The 16,993-nt window shown below is 46.4% G+C and overlaps 1 protein-coding gene across 1 annotated transcript in view; it reads right to left on the bottom strand.

The window, feature by feature from the left end:
• WDFY4 (WDFY family member 4) overlaps positions 1–16,993 on the bottom strand; it is a 262,564-nt gene that overhangs the window by 244,898 nt on the left and 673 nt on the right. The window contains exons 2-5 of the mRNA XM_069461073.1: positions 5,901–6,015; positions 4,618–4,724; positions 2,430–2,564; positions 4–193 (exon numbers count right to left, since the gene is read on the bottom strand). Coding sequence (XP_069317174.1) covers positions 4–193; positions 2,430–2,564; positions 4,618–4,724; positions 5,901–6,015 — 547 coding nt within the window. The remainder of the gene's footprint in view (positions 1–3; positions 194–2,429; positions 2,565–4,617; positions 4,725–5,900; positions 6,016–16,993) is intronic.

Genomic DNA, 16,993 nt, shown 5'->3' with positions numbered 1-16,993 from the left:
TACCCTGCAGGTATTGGATGATGCCGAGGTTCTGGGCCTTGGAGATGGCCCTCAGCACGCAGAAGGTGGGCTCTTTCCAGAAACAGCAGCTGTGCTCCCGAAGACAGGTTGTGGCAATCAGTAGAGCCTGGAGGTCGCTTCCCGAGAGAAGTCCCTCCAGAGCTTGAGACTCGCTGCAAATGTTCAGCAACATCTGGGAGGAAAAAAGGAGAAGGAGAAAGAAAAGGAGAAGGAGGCATAAAACAGCCAAGGAGACCTGGTTAGGAGCCTCCTTCCTATGACCGATTTGTTCCCTACTTTCCTGGAGCACTGATGGGTATGTCTCAGTGGGAGGGACAGGACTGTACATGGTCACCCTCTGCCCCTGACCAGCAGGGTCAACAGAGCAGGTTTTGGAAAGGGTGGCAAGGGTTGGGGCTCAGGTCTGCTGGCATCATCCCTAAACAAGCAGTTGTTATCCTTTCCAAATCAGAATGACAAAGAAGTCATTGACTTCATGTCTTTTTATATAGAAATACAGAAAAATGCCATCTACGATTAAGGTATGGAGTTAACAAGACCCTGTGCTGTTTAAAAAAAGAGGTGTTCCAGAACTCCTGATTGACACTCAAACTCTACTTTTCCATCAGATCATGAGAGTTATCCTAGAACCTCCTGACTGGGCTTTCCCTGGCCAATCCAACCTTCCAATGGCTAGCTGAGGGACTTCCGGTACCTTCCTACCCACTTGGGATAAAATCCAAACCCCCAGCACGCCTCACAGCACCCTGTGTGGCCTGGCCTGGCCTCCTCTCTCACTTTAACAAGTGCAGCTCTGCCCTGGGCTCTCGGTGGTCCAATGGACCTTCCCTCAGTTCAGCAGGTATCACCAACTCCTTCCACTGCAATGAGCCCATGAGCCCCTCCTAGCCCGGTGACAGAGCAATGCTGGGCAGCATGGACCTGGCCTACTGGTCCCATGTCCCCACCTCCCCTAAAGGTAGTTGTGGACACATGATCAAGGTCTCACCTGGTTCTCACCTGTCCCTGTGCTTGGGTGACCATTTCTCTGCTCCTGCCACCCCCACCAGGACACCTCCTCTGACCCTGCCGACCTTCAGCTCCCGGGGTAAATGCCATTTCCTTCAAACGTCTCCACTGATTCTCCAATATAAATCGGGGCCCCTTGTCATCATTGTCCAGCACACTTTTGACTTTCCCTTCATAGCACATAAAAAATTTCCAACTATGCACTTATTCCTGGATCGTTTTTCCATTTGGCTTCTCTACCTTTCTGTCACCTCTGAAGTAAGTGCAGTTCTGGTAGGAGTTCTGTGTATTTTCATGGAATGAAATAATGACAACTCTTAGGGAACACAGACATAGTCTACCCTCGGGGTTCACATCCTGTCCTCATGTCCAGAGGACCTCAAAGACAGGAGCTGCACTAGTTCCTTGCAGGGCACATAAAAGCCACATGGTAAAGATTTGTGAAAGGGCCTGGTATAGCATTCTGGGAATCCCCTAGAATCCGATTTAGGGGCAAATGACACCTACATTCATTGCGAGGAATGCAGCTTAGGCGACAGCCCCCCATAAGTGGAATCTGAAATGCCCTCCAGCAATGATGAGTCCGCTTGAGAATCAGTCTAAAATGGATGTTTCTGGGGACACTCATGTACGATGGACAGCTGCATTTGGAAATTCACTGAATGGTCACAAGCACCTGCTACATGGGAGACACTGCCCAGGTTGTTGGACACAGAGATGGGTCCGGCACATGGTCCTCCCTGCCCTCCCCCACAAGGTCAGAGAAGCAGGAAGAGTTTTCTGCAGAACCCAGCATCTCAGGAGCTGAGAAAGCAGAAACTGTCCAGAAGAGGGGAGGGAAAGGAGGTAAGGAAAGGTGGAATGGCAAGAGGATACTGTGTTTGATGCTCGAGGCCTGAGCTGACTGCTGGGGGGAGGGAAGGAGGTGCCCACAGAAAAGCTAAACACATGACTGTGAGTGGAAAACCAATGCCCAGAGCGCCAGCCCCAGCGCCTCCCACAGCCTCTGTGAGCACAGACCCCACACTTACTCACCACACCTTTGCTTGTCAGCCTCAGGGTGACAACACTACGCATCCTGGGACAGCAGAGAGGGCTCATGGGAGTGACCAGCATTATCAGAGGGGAAGGAAGGGCTGGAGGGAGGAGGACCAGATGCCAGGGAGGGTGGGCAGGACCAAGAATGCAGACTGTCCGGAAGGAGCTTGGGGTGCAGGGCAGCCAAGTGGTGGGGGCACACCTTTCTGTGAGGGGACACAACCGCTTTCCCACCATTCAGGTATTGGGGGAGTAGGGGCAGAGGGGAGAGCCAGCCCCTGTGGGAGAACAGAGGAGCTCAGGACCTGGGTCTGGGAAGCACCTGAAGCATCTCTGGGAAGCAAGGCCCTCCTCACACTCACCTGCACAAACATCCTCTGAACTTGAACATCATTTTCAAAAAGCTCATCCTTTTCCACAGGAAATGCAAAGAAGAGGTAAAGGCACCGGAGGAGCAGGGCTGGAAGCCCAGACTCTGCAACCCTGCCCAGTGTCTCCTGCAAGGGAAGAACACAGGTGACCCAGGGCGGCAGAGGCAGTGGGGCCTGGGAAAGCCACTTCCTCTCTGGGTCCAGTCCTTGAGTGTAAAATGCAGACAGTCAGAGGCCCAGCCAGGGCGGCTGTGAAGGTTGTTTATATAAAGTACCTACTGTGTGTTCTATAAATGTTATTAATAGCTCCTCTATAAGATACACAGACTATAGGAAGAAAGGAAGGTGGGGAGAGAAAGACGGGGGAAGGGAATGTGGAGCTTAGACTTCACGGGCACCCTAGCAAACCACACCAGCTGACTGTGGTCGGCCAGAGGCCTCCCGACCAGGAAGGGAGAGAGAGCGGGAGTGGTCAGGAGGGGAGGTCGATAATAAGCTCGTGAGGATCTGATCCGGCCCCTTCCACCGTCTCATCCAGTCCCAGACCTTGCCAAGACTCACACAGCTCTAGGTGCAGACAGACAACCACACCTCACTAAACTGCCAGGGCTGCCAGGCAGGGGCCAAAAGGTTAGGAGGCCGGCAGAGAGGGAGACCAGCCTGAACGCAGAGCTGCCTAGGGCCTTTCTCCCACGGGCTCTGCCTGCAGCCCACTGGGATTAGAGCAGCTGCAACCTCTGTGTGCACATGTGTGCGCATGTGTAATCGTATATGAGCACCTGTGGGGTCAACCCATGAAATATTGTCCATGCAACTTCCCACCCAGTTGGCTAAGCTGACAGACATGGGGGTCAGTTAGAGGAGAGAAGGAAGAATGTACAGTCTGGGCCGCACTCAGGCACAGACACAGGTTGCTGATCCTAATCTTCCTTCTGAAAGTTCCCAGTGTGAGGTATGACATCTTTCTCTTTATTTGATGCCTTTCTGGCGGTGACCCCCTTGGGGCAGCTCCCCCTATCCTCACCCATCTGCACCTGCTTCCTGCTCCTACTGCTCTGTGTGGTGGAACATAAGCCCTTGGGTTAATGTGTCACCACTCAGGCTACAGAGTCCCTCCCCAGGGCAGACAAGCCCGCGTTCTGAGCTTCCGGCCACTGACAGTGGTCCAGGTAGTTTATGGGGAGGAAAGTCAGGTGGCCCTCCCTCCTGCTAACTTCCCGAGCAGGACCATCCCCAGACAGCGACTGCACACCGTATTCCTATCACACCTCCGTGCACAGATCCAAATGCCCAACTGGTGTCTGTTCATCTAGTGAAGCAGCTTTGGAATCAGGTAATGGGTAGAGGCCAGAAGAATGTGAAGTTACACTGAGAGCAGCGGGCCAGACACACAGCGGGCACTCCCGATAAACCCATTAGTCTCTGGGTCAGCCCTGCTCAAGACATCTGGCCATTTCTGCTAATGGTCACAGCTGCCAGGGGCCACTACCACCCAAGAGGACATCAGCCATCAGCAAACCACTTAGGGAAGAAGCCCCAGGCCCCCAGCCTCATGATGGCAAGATGTGACTTCAGTCAGGGCAGGCACAGTGGGAAGGAGGAGGACCCAACGCCATCCAAGCATCATCTCTGGGCAAGTGCAGGACAGGTGCCTGCCCGTGTACCTCGTTCAGGCTGAGTGTCACAGGAAGCAATGAAGAACAGTGGCTCAGAGCATGGGTTCTGCAGTCATAGCACAGGTAAGCCTGTTTTCTAATCACTAACTGGGCATCACCATAGTCCCCTCATAAGGGAGATTAATTAGCCCAATGTTTGGGACACGCCAGCCTTACCCCCAACATTTGGGAAATAGTCGATAAACATCGGTTATCAATCCCACACTAACCCTAGAAGAGAGGCATTATTACCCCAATTCTAAAATTAGAAACATAACCAAGTGGCAGAGACTTAAAACAATTTGCCCATGGTTACGCAGCTTGTCACTTGGAAAGGCAGGATTCAAACCTGAATTTCAGACTCTGAAGTCCATGTTCTGTACCAGAAGGGGAGTAGGAAGGAGAAACAATGTCAGTTTCATAAAAAGAAAGACCCCTTGGAACTTGCCACCGCCCTGTGTGGCCTCCCCTCTGCACGTGGAGGAAGAGCACCCGGGGCAGGGGCCAATGGGCCTGGAACTCACCGAGTCTGTCCCTGTGAGCACGTACACTGACTTCAGGAGCAGGTAGCCATCCTGATCCACATCCCCCTTCCACCACAGCAACTGCCGAGCTGCCACCCGTGCTTTCTCTGGAAGAAAGTGTCACCACAGGGTGTACAGTGACCTGTCCAGCTTCCCTCCCTCCACACAGGGCATCATCTCCCCAGGAGATGGGCCTGAGCATCTTTAGGGGGCTCTGGCCTCCTGCCTGCACACCTCCAAGGCCACTCAAATCTCTACCAAACATTTCACACTCTGCCAGACCAATCTCCTTGCAGGACAGCCTTTATCGTGCCACCATCCCTGTTTAAGAACCATCAATGGTTCCCTATTGCTAGTGAGTAAGAACAAGCTCCTCAGCTGTTGGAGTCCCCACAATCCAGGATCTTCCCCACTTCCTCTATCACACAGTCCCTTACATTGCAGGAGTCTCCACAATCTACACCATGCTTGAGCTAGTTTTCCTCTTGGAATTCTCTCCTGCCCTGCAGGCTTCAGCCACCATGAAATTCTGCCCAGCCTTCAGGGACCAGCTCGCACAGGTGGAAGAATGCAAGTCAGGAGACCTGCAGAAGATGCACACTTTGACCTCTGTAACTTTTGGGGACCAAGCTCTCCACTGAACATACAGGTGCACCTCAGATCTTGGCCCTTCCTCCCATAGACCCTGGTCCTCTGTGTGTGTGTGCACATGTGTGTGCCTATGTGTGTGGTGTCTGTGTCTGTTTATGTGTCTGTGTGTCTGTGTGTGTCTTTTTGTGTAATGTCTCTGTATGTTGCTGTGTGTAGTGTGTATCTATGAGTGTCTGCCTGTGTGTCTGTGCGTAGTATCTGTGTGTGTCTGTGTATAATGTATTGTGTGCAATGTGTCTGTGTGTACATGTACGTCTATGTGGGTGTCTGTGTGTATCTCTGTGGGACGTGTGTGTCTGTGTGTACTACATGTGTACGTGTCTGTGTGTGGTGTATCTGTATGTGTCTGTGTATGGCGTATCGTGTGCAGTGTGTGCAGTATGTCCGTGTGTGTATGTGTGTTTCTATGTCCATGTCCTAGGAGCAGCAGAGCTTCCCGACCCCGTTTCCTTCCTCCTCCGCCCTTCTCTCTGCCTCCCAGGAGGGAAGGGGCAGAGCGGGGCCCACGTGCTCTCTGGTGAGCAGCACTCTAACTCCATGAAAAAGCAGAGAGGGGCTCAGAGAGGCCTGGAGGGGTCTGCAGAGCTGCTTTGCCCTTCATAGAGTGTGCTCCAGCCCCTCTGTTCTCTTACCTGCAGGCTTCCCAGCAAGGGCCTTCTGTAGTTCTCGGGCAAGCTGGTCAGAAACGTCTTCTGCCAGCCTTTGGAGACTGGGAAAGCAGATGATGCCCACAGAGTGTTCCCAGGCCTGAAGTGCAGCAGACAGGGCTCGGTCAGAGATGTCAACGCTACAGGCAAGGCATGAGAATCACCTTGCCTCCCGCCGTCCCAGCACAAACCAATGGCTCAACTCCCTTCCCCAGCTACATCCCACAGGCCACCAAATCACCCCCTCCCAGCTTCAGCCACAGTCCCTACACCAATGTCTCTAAATCCTTTCACTTCCTGCTGGGCTCCAGACTCACACATCCAAATGCCCCTGGACATCTCCCCAGAAACCCGTGTTCCAGAAACATTCAACACACAGAGCCCGACCCCTCACCTTCCCCCACAATCTTCTGTGGAACCAGTGCCCTTGTGGAAATTCCAAGAGGGACTCTCTAGGTGTCCCTCTCTCACCCTTATCCAATTAATTGCTGTGTCTCGCTGACTCTCCTCCTGTACAGTTTTCAAATCTTATACAGACATCTTAGTTTTAGCCATTCAGTTATTTCCTTTAGATAATTCTAAAAAGTGAATTGCAAGTTAAAGCACATGCTTTTTTATTTTTAACCCTTTACTACATATCACTAACTCATTCTCCAGATAAAGTTCACCAGATTAGACACGGCAGGCTCCGTGGAAGAGGGCTGCTTTCTGCATGCCCACACCAGCACTGAGCATGGGCACACTCCTTCATCTGTAATGGAAAACCTCACGGAAGAAACATGTCTCATCTCCATTGCAGCCTTTCGATCACTAGAGTGGACAAGCACTTCTCATGCTTCTTGCACGCCAGTTGATTCTTAGCCTATTACTCCATTAGGGTTTCCACTATTTTCCTGTTTATTTAAAAAGTTATTTGTATATAAAAATGTTAATTTGGGTCCATAATGTAACTCCAGTTATTTCCAGTTTGCCATTTTTGTCTTTCAATTTGGTATTGTTTGGTTTTGCTACATGGAAATCTGAAATTTGTGAGAATGAGAAATCAAATTTCTCAATCTATTCTTTCATTTTATGGCTTTAGTTCCAGGCTGAAAACATCTTTCCCCAGTCCAAGTTGCTGTTTTTAATCTCATTTTCAAATTCCTCAAAATTCTTTCTCATCTGTCCCTCCTCTATTTCTATCCCACCTGTTCATTTTTTCCTCATACTTTTTCCTCTTATTATTTAGGATACTACTAAAGGATGGTGCAAAAGTAATAATGGTTTTAGCATTGATGAAATTTGCCATTTGATGTTGGAATACATTCTTAAATAAATGTGATTATGTTATACATCATTTTAATGCACATTTCTCACTTTATGTTTTTGTGCTAATGACTTATTACTTGCTGTTTATTTTATATTTATTTTAGACTATGGAAATGATGTTAGACAAAAATCAAATTCAAGTGATTTTCTTATTCGAATTCAAAATGGGTCCTAAAGCAGCAGAGACAACTCTCAACATCAACAATGCATTTGGCCCAGGGACTGCTAACAAACATACAGTGCAGTGGTGGTTCAAGAAGTTTTGCAAAGGAGACGAGAAGCTTGAAGATGGGGAGCGCAGTGGCCGGCCATTGGAAGTTGACAACGACCAACTGAGAGCAATCATCGAAGCTGACCATCTTACAACTACACGACAAAGTGCCAAAGAACTCAACCACCAATCTACGGTTGTTCGGCATTTGAAGCAAATTGGAAAGGTGAAAAGCTCAGTAAATGGGTGCCTCATGAGCTGACTGAAAATCAAAAAAAATCGTTTTGAAGTGTCATCTTCTCTTTTTTTATTTCAACATATTATGGGGATACATCTTTTCTTATACAAAACAACAAACCATTTCTCCACTGGATTGTGACATGCGACAAAAAGTGAATTTTATACAACCAGTGACAACTGGTTCAGTGGTTGGACTGAGAAACAGCTCCAAACCACTTTCCAAAGTCAAATTTGCACCAAAAAAAGGTCATCGTCACTGTTTGGTGGTCTGCTGCCAGTCTGATCCACTACAGCTTTCTGAATCCCAGCGAAACCATTACATCTGAGATGCTCAGCAAATCAATGAGATTCACCAAAACCTACAATGCCTGCAGCTGGCATTGGTCAACAGAAAGGGTCCAGTTCTTCTCCATGACAAAACTTGACTGCAAGTCGCACAACCAACACTTCAAAAGTTGAACAAATTGGACTACAAAGTTTTGCCTCCTCCACCATTTTCACCTGACCTCTCGCCAACCGACTACCATTTCTTCAAGCATCTCGACAACTTTTTACAGGGAAAATGCTTCCACAACCAGCAGGATGCAGAAAATGCTTCCCAAGAGCTCGTCAAATCCCAAAGCAAAGATTTTTATGCCACAGGAATAAACAAACTTATTTTTCATTAGCAAAAACTGTGTTGATTGTAATGGTCCCTATTTTGATTAATAAAGATGTGTTTGAGCCTAGTTATAATGATTTAAAGTTCATGATCCAAAACCACAGTTACTTTTGCACCAACCTAAAGATTTAACAGAAGTCATGAGTTTTAAAATTCTGCTTGCAATGCGAGACTGTTTTTGGAATCTCCTCCCAGTTTCTGCAGCAATCCTGCCCCTAGGTCTGCCTTGCATCAGTCCTTGGGCAGATGTCCTTTACTCTTTGTTCCACCTCATTGTCACAGGCCAAGTTTACCAGTCCTAGGGTGGGGAGGGCGCCTTCCAGACCAATGGTCAAAGCGGAGGGACTGCCCTTGGCCAAGGACTTGAGCTCCAGTGATTCCCCATCCCCAGTTCCCACCAGGAAGGTAGGCTACTGTGCATATTTCTGGCTCCAGTGGCCTCCATGAAGTGCAGTTTTGCCAGCTGCCATCCACTTGCCCCCACTCTCCATTTGTATTAAATTAAATCCCTGCCCAAAGACATGACTGGGTTTTGTGTGCGTGTGTGTGTGTGTGTGTGTGTGTGTGTTTAAAGCTGAGCTCATCCATCTAGAAAAAGGGAGGAAGGCATCAAATTCCCAAAAGGAAAACATTTTTAATGTGTTTCTTGCTATGACACTGTTTGTTGAAAAATAAAACCTTTAAATATTTTCTCTTTATAAACAATGTGAAGCGGCAAGCCACAGATTGAGAGAAAATATTGCAACTGACAAAGGATTCCTAACTAGGCCTCCATAAAATGATAAGAAAAGGACAAACAGATTTTTAAAACACAACAAAATAAACACAGGAAAAAACAGATAATTTATATAAGACAAAATAAATAACAAATTGCTAATGATCAGGAAAATACAAAATAAAACCTCAATGAGATGCTTTACGTTGACAAAAATGAAAAGCCTGATAATACCAAATGTAGAAGAACGTGAGGAACCACAGGAAACGCTCTGTGCTATTGATGAGGTGTAACTTGGAAGGACCCATCTGAAGAAATGTTTAACTCAGTCCAATAAAGTTAAAGAGGCACATACCCTACAACCTAGCAATATACTCCTCGGTATATTCCCACATGCTGGACAAGAAATATTTATTTGGCATTATTTGTAATTGGGAAAAACTGGGAAAAATACATAATATGCATTGATAGGACAATGAATGAACCGTTTGTGGTATATTTATATAATAGGATGCTGTATAGTACTGAAAAAGAAATAGAGCTAAATGTATCAACATGTAAAAACTCCAGAAATAGAATGTTGAGTAGAAAAAGCAAGTTGTAAAAGTGTATTACAGTATGAATCTACAAAAACCTGTAAGACTGTATTGTACACTACTGATGAATATTTATATGCATCTAACAGGGGTGTACATCCACACGGAGGATGATGCACCCCAAATTCAATGTGGGAATTAGCTATCATTGGAGTAGGGCAGCAGGAAAATGGGTTATAGAATGTGTACATAGGGGGCTTTAGTTTATCTGAAATGTTTTATTTCTTATATACTGGGTTGTGAGTATCAATGTGTTATGTTTTGAGAAAAATTTTGTATGGGCCTGATTTTTTTTTTAATTTTCTAGCCTATAAAAAGACATGGTTGACCCTTTCCTTTGTAAATTTAAAACAAAAAACAAAAAAAACACTGCATTAGAACTGTGCTAAAACAACCAAAATGCTAGATTATTGTTAAACACTATTGGACATAGTGGATCATCAACAAGTACTTGATAAGTGAACAAAATGATTATAAAACTCACAATACACGGTAACAATGGCCAAATGTATTGTGTGTTGGTCTTGTGCCAAATGCTGGGCCAAGCACTTACATGCATTATTTCCACTAATTCCCACAATGAGCCTTTGAGGTTGGTACTAGCATTATGCCCACTTCACAGAAACCAAGGCTGAGGTCAGATTAAGCACAAAGAATCAGTTCAGTGGCAGTCAAGAGTTAAATAATTTCACACACACATGAACATACCCAAGTAGCATTTGCATGTCTATGAAACTTATAGCTACCACCTGGAAACCAGCTGTCACTCAGACACGTTAATCCCTGGAGAGAAAAAGTCAGTCAGTCCTCTGGGCTTGGAATTTCTGTGGCAAGATGATTTCCCTCCCCAGGACCGAGAACTCTGCTATGATTTCTTTCTAACAAATTCCTGCGCCTCCTCCCTGCACTGGCGAACCCCTCGAAGACCAATTTGCAGGCAGTTGACTCAGAGGCATCTGTATCATCTCTGAGCAGTGGGACTCCAGGAGGCACTCTACAATAAAGCAAATTGGGCCACTGTGAGCTGAACAGTAATTGTACTCTGAGCCAGATCTCCCAAGGCTCAGGCTCCTTCCTGGGACCGTGATGGGCACTTCTGGAGGCGGCGTTAACTCCTTCAGGCCACCGGGGTGCTGTTTGATGCACAGAGCCAATCATTTGCCGAATGGTACCATGGAGACCCCAAAGAGTTAAGGCAGCTTCCAAAAGGCCCTAATTTTTTTCCCAAACTGGGAGTTACGTGCTGGGAGAATATTGCTCAATATTTTTTAAAACTTTTATTTACGAACATTATTTAAGCTGCACCACCAGGCTGTGTGACTGTCCCCTCACATGGAAGAAAAAGAAAGAAAATGATGCTCTGGTCGCCAAAGGAAAAAAGGAATGACAAAAGCTCTTGAGGAAACGGGAGGAAAAAAACAGCTTCTGAATGACAGTGAGAGCCTGGCTGGTTTTCCAGCATGATCGCAATGTTACTATTACTCCATTACTGCAGAATTTGGGGGGTTCATCTTTAAGAGAGCTCAAAGCATTTCTGAGATACTGCATTAGGTTTCCGTGCTAATGTGACACACTGGAACCTCTCCTTTGTAAATTTAAATTAAAAAGTGGTGCATCGAAACTCTGTAAAACAACAAAAATCTTATTTCCATGAGATGACAATAGATACATTGTAGGCCTCACTCCAAGGTGGGATAGAGTCAGTACTGGACAAGGAAGGGCGCTTTCCCTCATTGCCTCTGGACACCACACTTGAAATAATTGTTGGTTATCCCTGCTGTTTTATTTAATGGCACTTATCTTTCTTCAATTGTCAGTTAGATTCACAGTTGGTTTTTATGAGAATGATTGACCACAATCAATGGCACGAACTCTACACCACTGGCAGGGTGGTTAGCCTGAGAATGAAAACACACACACAGACACACACACACACAAATACACTCACCTCTAAATACAACTAACTTAGTGTTAATTCCAATCCTCTGGTACTAGGAAATGGATTAATTTCCCCACACCATGTTACCCACTGTTCCAGTTACTTTTGCTGCATAACAAAACACCCCAAAATTGAATGGCTTAAAATAACAGCAATCATTAATTTTGCTCGCTGATCTGCAATTTGGGCAAGCCTCAGCAGGGGTAGCTTTTCTCAGCTTTACTCAACTGGGGCAGCTAACGGGGGCTAAGAGATCCACTTCCAAGATGGTGCACCCACATGGCTAGCAGGTTGGTTCTGGCTGTCAGCAGCAAACACAGCCTCAAGGTCAAGGGCCTTGGTTCCTCCCAACATAGGCATTTACTCAGGACTTCCACACAATATCACAGCCAGGTTCTAAGAGTGAGTATTTCAAGTGACAGGAAGAAGAAGCTGTGAGTCTCTTGAACTCAGTGCCTGAAAATGTCACTTCTGCCCTATTTCATTAGCCCAGCCATCACAGATCCATCCAGATTCAGGGGTAAGGACGCAGACCCCACCTCTTGAAGGGAGGAGCATGAGCCCATTCACAGCACATCTAATCTACCACATCCATGCACTTCCCTTTCTTCCAATGTGGTCCCACCCTCCCCCCTCCCCGGGGTAGTCTGTCATAGACAGTGAGGGATTTTACACTAATTTCTGGGGATTCTCTATCTAACTTCATGATTTCTCTCGAAGTACATATTCTAAGAATTATCATCAACTACTTCTATGGCTCTAACTTTCCCAGTATCTATTACTAAAGAATATCTCTATGTAATGTGAGGATCTCAAGAGCTTTCTCTCACCAAAGCAAACTCAACCAGAGGCCAGAACCTGCCCATGCTTTCTGGAGGAATGCCTTCTTCTCTTGGTGTGAGATCTTATGATGGAAAGGTTCTAAAAAGACCAAAGCCAAGGCTCTTGTCAGGAAAAGAACAATAGTCTATTGAATCTTTCCTAAAAACATTGCTCTGCACACTACAGAAGTCATTGGCCCTGTGTTACTTCCTGCATGAAGCAATAAAACCTCCTCTCTGTCTGCAATATCCTGGAGTCTGTTATCCAAACATCCTGTGTGCAAAGGGTGACATTCTTTTTGTGCACAAGGGAAAAGTAAGGTCTTAGCCGAGCAAAGTCATTGTCCAGTGAGTCAGGGGATAAGGGGATAAGGAAAGAGAAACCAGACATGCCCCATCCTACAAACCCCAGCACTAAGCAAGGGTTCCTAGTGGTTAACAACACAGACCTTCAGCAGACTTCCTGGGTTAAGTTCTGCTCCCAGCTAACAACGGTGACGCTGGCAAAATTATGCAACATCTTTAAACCTCTCTTTCCTCATTTATAAAGCTGGGATAAAAATACTACCTACTTCACAGGGTTATTGTAAGGACTTGTAAACACTAAATAGAATATGCAGTTAGCCAGTTCGAGCTTGGTGGATATTACCTAGCTATCATCAGTGAAAAGGATCACTCACCCAGGCATCAAGGTGCCCTAAGTCTTGATTCTGTCCCTTGCTAACTGTTTGAACTTAGGGCGTCATTTCGCCTCTCAGCCTCAATTCTAATAAACAGTTTGGTTAGCACAGATCAAAGACAGAATAGAGTGATATCAGAACAAAACAAAAAGAAAAAGGAAAAAAAACAGGGTTGGGGAGATCTGACCCTAGATCACATCAAGACTGAGACCCTGTTCAACTTGCCCTGGCAGAGAACCCTCCTTGTCCTATGAATAGGCATGTAGAACCTGTATGAGAAGGGGAGCCAGCTGTTCCAGGTGAGAACTTCATTTCTGACTCACCCCTTGGGGCAGCTCCCTGTTGGGGTTCCAATTCCTTGAGATTCCGTTAAATTCTTCCTTATTACCTGGACAGTAGCCAAAATGTTGAGTGGGTTAGCAAGCTTGCAGTCCTTCCTCAACTCAGAGGGAACGGGGCTGGAATTTACTATCGTATATACCAAGCTCACCTTTGTACTTGCCTAGCAGTTAATGAAAATTTATGTAAAAACAATGACAGGGATAGGAGAAGGTTAATCCCTTGCTGTGGGTTTGGAGGAGTCAGATATGGTAGAAAACCAAACAGGTTAAAAGGAAGTTCCTCTCTGAGAAGAAGGTGCCAAAGAAGCATCTCTGAGGATGTCTGCTACACAAGACCACGTCTATTGTCAAATCTCAGGACTCACTACGTGGAAGCAGGTGACAGCCACTGAGGCGGGCACACACAGCTGTTGACCTTTTACCCAGCGCCAGCTACAACGTGGATCACCCCTTCTGTGCTGGGTCTGACTGGTAAGGAGGCTGAGCCAGCCAGGCAAGACCCAGGGACACAGCCCTTTCCAAGCAGGGGCAACAACTCAAAATCTCTTGTGTGCATTGTCTCAGAACAAAGAACATTCCAGATCATTTTAATTTTTCTTGAGCCCAAAGTGAAAAGAGGCGGGTATAGAGAATCGAGCTCCATCAAACACAGTAGTCCAGGACTCATATATGCACTCAGGAGCCTCAGTGCCCAGGTGAGGTGTGATTTCCATGACAACCAATACACACCTAAGGCTTTGACAGTAACAGCCACATCCCACAGGAAATGGCATAAAGTTTCAGGCTCTTATATTTCCAAGGGGGCTTTTCCTGAAGAACACTGCCTTATGGTTATAAAATTCCGAACAGAGTGGTTGCAAGCTTGACTTCCTACACCAGGGCCTATATACCCCAGTGAATGTTCTCAGTTTTCATCTACAGGTCAGATGTTATCTGCACTGTACCTGAGGAAAACCTCCCATCTTCCCCACGTTTCTTTCCACTGCCAACTCTTAATTAAGAAGACTGAGGGCTCTGGCTCTGGCAGGGTTTTATTAGTCAGAACTAATGTTTTGTAGGCATGTAGGACTTCATAAAAGAATATAGAAATTATGAGAAGCCTATAATATTCTGTCTCTACGGGGTTTATCAGGGTTGGGCTCCAGGGAGTCAAAGACTAGCAGATTATATCAGCAGTTTTTGGGGATCATGGCAACAGGATCTCAAACAGTCAGGCACACATTCAGTTAGTACCTGGAAGAAAGGAAATGGGAATTGTGTCTACTTTCCATGAGCTGTAGACTTTATATGCATTATCTTATCTCACCCTCATAGTTTCGCAGCAAAATGGTATTGATTCTACTTTACAGATAAGAAAACTGAGGTCCAGGCCGGGCGCAGTGGCTCACGCCTGTAATCCTAGCACTCTGGGAGGCCGAGGTGGGCGGATTGTTTGAGCTCAGGAGTTCGAGACCAGCCTGAGCAAGAGCGAGATCCCATCTCTACTAAAAATAGAAAGATATTATATGGACAGCTAAAAATATATATATAGAAAAAATTAGCCGGGCATGGTGGTGCATGCCTGTAGTCCCAGCTACTCGGGAGGCTGAGACAGGAGGATCCCTTGAGCTCAGGAGTTTGAGGTTGCTGTGAGCTAGGCTGACGCCACGGCACTCACTCTAGCCTGGGCAACAGAGTGAGACTCTGTCTCAAAAAAAAAAAAAAAAAGAAAACTGAGGTCCAGCAATATTTAGTAACTTGCTCAAGGATGCACAGCTAATAAGGGATGCAGCCAGCACTTGAGCCCTATTCTGTTTGACTCAGAAGCCTATGTGTTCTACAACAGGGCCGTTATGCATCCAATTACTGGGACAGGGTTTGGGAAACAGACCAATACCAAGGGTCAGTTATGACAGGAACCATTATATACGGGGTTGAAAGCCCAAGTGCCTATAGGATGAGACAACATAAATGAGTGATATGCATTGGGTGAAAGATGTTAAGGAGTGGGGGTTCTGGGGTAAGCTGCAGGATCTCTAACCCTTTCTGTCCATTTGTCAGTATTATCACATCTACCAAAATTTTCAAGAAAAATTGGAAATCCAATTTTCATGTGAAAACTTTCCATTTTGAAAAAATGGCCACTAATTCACGTTGAACCCCTGCAGGCCAAACAAAACCCACTGAGTGCGCATTCAGTGTCCTCTGCTCTGGACCGCATGGGCCATGGGAGCAGAACCTCCGTCTTCTTCACTCCCATAGCCCAAGCCCTAGGGCAGGGTATGGGAGCTCAATAAATACTGATATAAAAAATGAATGAATTCTCAAATCAACCATAGAGAGAGAGGTGAAGAAGAACCAAGTCCCAGCTCTTGGGTGCAGAGTCCTTTCTTCAGAGCCTGGGCTGCCCAGGGTGGTGGGAAAGGTACAGTCCAGCAGCTCAGCAATGGCTGAACCCACACACATTCCCAGTGACTTGCACTGGCGGGCGGGACTGCTCACACTGTTCCTTCCATAGGCAAAGTTGATCTGGGAACTGGAGTAAGACTGACCCACCTCCCAATATCTGGAGTAGTCAGGATAGGCAGGGCCAGGAATGAGAAACCTGGGCCGTCTCTCCTAACCTAGCCCCAGTTATCCGATCTGTAAAATGGGAAGGATGGGGGTACAAGTCCAAAACATGGAAGAAGATAATGAATTAATGGACAGTAAGTTACTTGGCATTTTTTTTACAGAAAGACATGCTGAGTATGCAGTGCATCCTATAAATATGATCTCAAGATTTTGAGTCATCTTTGGAAATACTTAAGTATTTCTGATTAAGTTAGACGAAATATATCAACAAAGCCATCCCAATAAAACCTTTTAAAGCCTCCATCTGTCCTAGTCTACGTTCAAATGTGAAAAGCATCTCATATTCCCCATGCTTTCAATGTTTTATAGGTGTATGCTTTTTCAATAATAACCCCAAATCAATAGTCAAGCAAAAACTAAGTATTCACAAAAAGATACATTTTCAACTCTGCACTAGACTTCAACTATAAGGCGGACCTTACAGGCAGAAGCTTTATTCCCAGATCACGAGGGAAATCCCTTGCACACAAGCTGCTGCCAGATGCCACAAGCCCGAGAGCCAAGCCGGTGGGTAAACTGGGCTTCCCTAGCGTGCCTGCGACCAGGAAAGGGACGTGGGCAGGGACTGCTCACACTGTTCCTTTCATAAGGCAAAGCCCTGGTGTGCCCCACTGATTAGTCTACATTATTGGCACAATCTGTTGCAAGGTGCTCTGGTTCTGCCAGGCCTCGGTGCTGGCGTTATGAGTGTGAGGTTGCTAGCCACCCCTGCGACTCATGTCAAGACACACCTTTCCTATCCCCAAAAGGAGCTGGTCTCTTCTGTGGCTCCTAAGCGGGGACTGTGGGTGAACAATGTAATTTTTTAACTGAAGAGACAGTATTACTCAGGGGCCAACTGTCTGTCCTTTCCAAGCCCCCCACCCCTTTGCCATCTCCATTAGATAGAGCAACACTCTTGCTGGGGTCTGAATGATTGTGTCCCCCTGAAATTCATATGTTGAAATCCTCAC

Source organism: Eulemur rufifrons, chromosome 28 (genome assembly GCF_041146395.1).
Source record: "Eulemur rufifrons isolate Redbay chromosome 28, OSU_ERuf_1, whole genome shotgun sequence".
Lineage (NCBI taxonomy): Eukaryota > Metazoa > Chordata > Mammalia > Primates > Lemuridae > Eulemur > Eulemur rufifrons.
This window is presented reverse-complemented; position numbering and strand designations above follow the sequence as displayed.